This window comes from Helicoverpa zea, chromosome 27 (assembly GCF_022581195.2).
Source record: "Helicoverpa zea isolate HzStark_Cry1AcR chromosome 27, ilHelZeax1.1, whole genome shotgun sequence".
NCBI lineage: Eukaryota > Metazoa > Arthropoda > Insecta > Lepidoptera > Noctuidae > Helicoverpa > Helicoverpa zea.
The window spans coordinates 1,363,803-1,369,076 of NC_061478.1; the positions used below are offsets into that span (position 1 = coordinate 1,363,803).

The 5,274-nt window shown below is 40.2% G+C and overlaps 2 protein-coding genes across 2 annotated transcripts; one reads left to right on the forward strand and one right to left on the reverse strand.

Annotated features, from left to right (window-relative positions):
• The first annotated feature begins 1,028 nt into the window (after positions 1 to 1,028).
• LOC124643522 (trypsin epsilon-like) lies at positions 1,029 to 2,225 on the forward strand. The gene is made up of 2 exons (XM_047182528.1): positions 1,029 to 1,336; positions 1,682 to 2,225. The coding sequence occupies exons 1-2, from the start codon at positions 1,029 to 1,031 to the stop codon at positions 2,223 to 2,225; spliced, it is 852 nt and encodes a 283-aa protein (XP_047038484.1).
• Positions 2,226 to 2,778: 553 nt separating this feature from the next.
• LOC124643532 (trypsin epsilon-like) lies at positions 2,779 to 4,737 on the reverse strand. Its single transcript, XM_047182544.1, has 3 exons — positions 4,625 to 4,737; positions 3,893 to 4,078; positions 2,779 to 3,313 (listed from the first exon to the last, which is right to left on the reverse strand). Exons 1-3 carry the CDS (start codon positions 4,735 to 4,737, stop codon positions 2,779 to 2,781), a joined length of 834 nt encoding a protein of 277 aa, XP_047038500.1.
• Positions 4,738 to 5,274: the final 537 nt, after the last annotated feature.

Here is a 5,274-nt window from a genome sequence, read left to right on the forward strand (position 1 = left end):
TATTAGTATGCCACAGGACTGTGCACTCCGCTGGACAAACAACATTGTGCGGAAATCCGATTAGCCAAGTCAAACGTGACGCTAAATATGTCACTTTATTATAAGCGATCGTCTTAATACTTGTAAATAAAACTACTTTTACGGATTTTATTCGCAGATAGATACACCCGTGCATTGGAGAGCACGTAAATATCGGTCCTGCGCCTGATCTCTCCCCGGTGGTGTCGGATTGCCGTCCCATCGGGCTATGAGAGTGAAAGAATAGTGAGTGCACCTGTGTCTGCGCAAATGCTTGTGCACTGTAATATGTCGCAGCTGGTTGATTTCCTTATATGAGAACAGCCGCCGTAGCCGATAATCAGCGACTGTGCACTCTGCTGGACATCCGCACAATGTTGTTTCATTGTGCTGAAATCCGATTAGCCAAGTCAAACGTTTTGCTAAATATGCCACTTTGTTATAAACGATATTCTTAAAGAAGTAGTATTAATATTTGGAATTTGCTTATTTTCAAACTCAAACTCAAAAACGTTTATTCAAATTAGGCTGATAGATCAGCACTTTTCGAACGTCAAAAAAGAAAAGACAGCCTCCAAAACGTCCACCCTTCACCACAATTCCTATATGTTTTTGCTGGGAAGAAAAAGTGGCGCAACAAACTCCCCAGCAACACATGTCTGTCTATCAGGTTGGAAGAACCAGAATTTTAAGTTCAGGTAGTACTGAACTGCCGTACATATAAAGTAGCCTAAACCTATTTCTTATTACTACCTACTCAGTTGTATCAATGAGCTACATTACTGCAAAGATTCATTATGCCATCATGTAATTAATGTAAATGGGGCATTGTGTTTTAAATGTTCTATGAATTACATAAAAAAAGGTTTCACTTTAAAATCTACCAAAAATAATTCCTCTACACTGTTAAAAAGCAACAAAACGCGACATTTTGTCAAAACGCTCAACCGCGAACGTCACATTGTAAAAAAACAACACAAAACTTTTAGAAGGCTTCATGAAAATTCAAAATGAAAGCAGCATGTCTGATTTTAACCTTACTCATCTTTTTAGCCATAATGGCTGTGTGCGTTATGGTGAAATTCGCGACAGATATAACAGTGGAAGAGAGGAAGAGAGAGTATACTCAAGGAGGCACGGTGTACCAGTATACCAGGGCTATGGGTGTGATCTCCTTGAATGAGAACTCTTCGATGCAGATATCTGAGAGGTTTCCTTATGTGGCTGCTGTGACGAGGAATACATCCAAGTTTTGGTCTTTTGCGTGCTTTGCTAGTATTGTGCTGATTAAGTGGGTTGTCACTTCGGCTCATTGCAGGTATGAAAGACTGCCTAAAACTTGCTTAGTCTAATTTAGCGTATCTTCTGCTAGAAGTAATTTCCAGAATAAAGAATAGATCAGCGAAATCTATAATCTACAGAGCATTAACAGAAAATGCTCTTAATACATCTGTATCTAAATTCCAGGTATTAAAAGAGGCTGACCAGCTAGTCATCCATATTAATTAACGAAGAAGGGCTACATTTTATCGGGGAACTTATATCTACATATTTTCTATATCTATCCATCTCTTTTCATGTTAGATAGATTCTATAGCATCTCATGTAGAGATAGAACCCGAGTAAGTTCCCATCTTCACTTTAAACTATTTTCTTTACTCAGGCGTCAAAGCGCAACCCACCGTGTCCTTCTCTTCCACGACTTCGCTCGCAACTACACTCACACTTACCCCATCCTATTCTGGAGACTCCACGAGAAGTTCAACAGCAGCAACCCAACCCCTCGCTACGACATCGCCGTCGCCAAGCTCAATGTGGACTACTATCCCTTCACTATGAAACCCTCAGTCTTCGACGATAAGGAGGCCACTGAACTAGAAGCCAGCATCTGGAAGACCGTCTCAACTATGGATAAAAAGCTGTACTTGACGAATGACTTTGATAAATACGAAGTCAGGATAGCTGATGCTGCGAAGTGTTTCGAAGGGTACGGAGTGGAATTGGATCAGAGCATGATTTGCATTGACGTGTCAGATTATGATGACTGTTTCATCCATGAGTTTGGACCTCTGTATTCGGGAGACAAGGTGGTTGGGATCCTGGCGGTCAAGCCAAGGGATTGTGATATGAAGTTGGCTATTTTTACTAATGTATCTTACTATACTAATTGGATATTAAAGTCTACACACACCACTTATTATGGATGATATTTCGTTTATTTGTTATTGTGTGGTTTTATTTTTTTGTATTCGTGATATTTTCACGATAATTCCCGAAATCTGTGAATCTGCTTTTTTATAAAATTCTCATCCTTGTGTACGTGGATGTATAAACGTAAATATTATGTAGGAGACCTTTTTGGCACCCACAACGGGTCTGAGGTCCTGCAATGACAATACCTAGAGGAGGGCAAGATAACAAATCGCACATAGGCACTGATAACTTACATAGGCAAAGATAGGAATATTAAAAACTTTATAAAGTTAGCGCCTAATCCTCAGCGGAAGCAGAACAGATACTACGTAAGGTTATATTGCTATTTGGATACAATTGCTATCATTTGAAACATGTACAAATAAGCTGACATAGGCCCCAGGCTTGCAGTCGTAAGAATCAAATAGCCATTGGTTGGCAAAACTGACAGTTCAACAATTTGAAGGCCAAGATTAATTCTTCAATCAAGCTTTTGTCGGGATACTACTAATGACAAATATAAGACCTTAAAAACTAAAATAAAACAACCAAAATAAAAACCCAACATCATGCATCGTAAGTCGATCTCAAAATCCAACTCGTGTAATAAGAAATATTTGTAAACACCGAGTATTTCATATCACATTCAACCGGCGTAATAGCTATAACGCCCACTACTTTGTCTCCGGAGAAAATGGGTCCATATTCGTGGACGAAGCAGTCTTCGTAAGCTGATGTGTCTATGCAGATCAAGCTATCGTCCATTTCAACTCCGTAAGTCTCGAAGCATTTTCCCTTGTTGCTGATATTCATTTCGTACTTATCGAAGTGGTTGGTTAAGTAGAGCTTCTTATCCATCGTCGAGACGGTTTTCCAGACACTTGCTACTATTGCGGTTGCTGCTTTCTCGTCGAAGTCAGCTGGTTTGATTGCAGAGTGGTAATGGTTGACGTTCATTCTGGCGACTGCTATATCATACTTGGCGTTAGGGACAGTAGAGTTGTACTTCTCGTGGATCCTCCAGAAGAGGATGGGGTAGGAGTGAGACTGGTTGCGCGCGTAATCTTGGAAGAGGACCACACGGTGAGTGTGACCTGGTTGCCTGGAGAAAGTTGAGGTATTTAATTAGATAGTTCAGAAATAAATAAATGTTCTATTTCCATATTCAGCTTCTTTGAGTACAAAAAAAAACAGTTATTTGGGAATAGAGTTCTGCTTTTAGAGTTACAAATGCAATTTGGTATTTAACAAACGTTTGCTTCGATACATTCTGAAGCCTAAGGTTCTAAACACCTCTTGCATCTCGCGAGAACCGTTAAGTCTTGCTTCTGATCTCTCTCCCATCGTGTCAAAGGAATAGATTAGGGATGCACATTTGTTTGCATCACTAGCTGGATTAAATTGATCATTTGATAGGCTATCTTTGCCAGTAGTTACGGGTAGTCAGAAGCCAGAAACTGACAACCAGTCTTACGAAGAGGTATTGGGTTGCCCGGGTAACTCGGTTGAGTAGGTCAGATTGGCAGTCGCTGTTTGTAAAACACTGGTACTCAGCTGCACCCTGTTTGACTGGAAGCCGACCCCAACACAGTTGGCTAGGCAGGTGATTTGTCTGCACCACAGCCTGATCTTTGAGAATAGCCTCGTCTTAATTAGCTGGCATTAAAAGAACCAAACTTACCTGCAATGTGCAGAAGTAACAATCCATTTCATGAGAATCACGCTGGCAAAACAAGCGAAATTCCATAAGCTGGTGGCATTCCTCATAACGGCAGCCACGTAGGGAAACCTGTTTATGAGCGTCTGGTTTATTCTATTGTCCGTCAGAGCCACCCATTGTCGCCGGTAGTTGTTGTGAGGACATGGTCTGTGGAGAAGAATATTACTTATTTGAAGAAGAGACTTTTGTTTTTTTTAAGTTGTAATGTTAAGTAAAGACTACTGTAATATGGAATCCTTGGCCTGACTAAAGCTTGCACATATAAACCGCACGGCATGGCGCAGGTTGTTGACGTTAATGGCACAGACAATGATGATGGCAATTTACCCAGCAATTGTCTTTTTATATTGAGATACGATTTAGGAGTCAAATTCAGATCACGAGTTAATCGCCTGGTTGTGTTGGAACTGTGCCGGGTCGTTCATGTGAAGGTAGTGTAGGTACTATATGACCTTTATAGAAAGGCAAATATACTAGCTGTTTCCTGCAGTTTCGCCTGCATTGTAAGGGTAAAAAGTAGCCTATAATCGTCTCCACGGCGATAGTTATCTAAACTAACTGTTAGACTCTGAAACTACTAAACCAATTAGAAAAAATTTTTCACTGTTGGAAAGCTACATTCTTAGAGTAATATAGGCTATAATTCTATTCCGGTTTGGAAACCACAAACTAAGAAAACAATGGGATTATCACCTGTCTGTATATTTGGTGTTGTTCCCGTATGAAGACATTTGCACCCCCATAATGACGATGGCCAAAAATATAAGTGACGCCACAATGAAAAAAATTATCGTAGTTTTCTTCATTTTGGAAATTTTGACGACTTCTAGATAAAGGACATGACATTATTGTAAAAATGTGTAAAAATTAAAAATGTCCCATTTGCTGTTGTGAGTGACGTTTACTGATTTTGGCCGCGTTCTGCGATTGGTGCTGTTAATTTGATAGGAAAGAGTTTTTACTTCATCATCCTCCGAGCCTTTTTCCCAACTATGTTGGGGTCGGCTTCCAGTCTAACCGAATTCAGCTGAGTACCAGTGCTTTACAAGAAGCGATGCCTATCTGTCCTCCTCAACCCAGTTACCCGGGCAACCCGATACCCCTTGGTTAGACTGGCGTCAGACTTATTGGCTTCTGACTACCCGTAACGACTGCCAAGGATGTTCTGATAGGCTTTCCGTGACTTCATAAGACCCTAAACTATCTGTGTATTATCGAATAAATAGTTTTAAACTCTCGCATTTATTATATTAGTAAGGATTTTGGTATCTGACTTTAGTAGGACTGGTAAGACTAGTGAGGATTTTCGTATCGATTTTTTTAAGCGCCTTTAAGAAACTCAG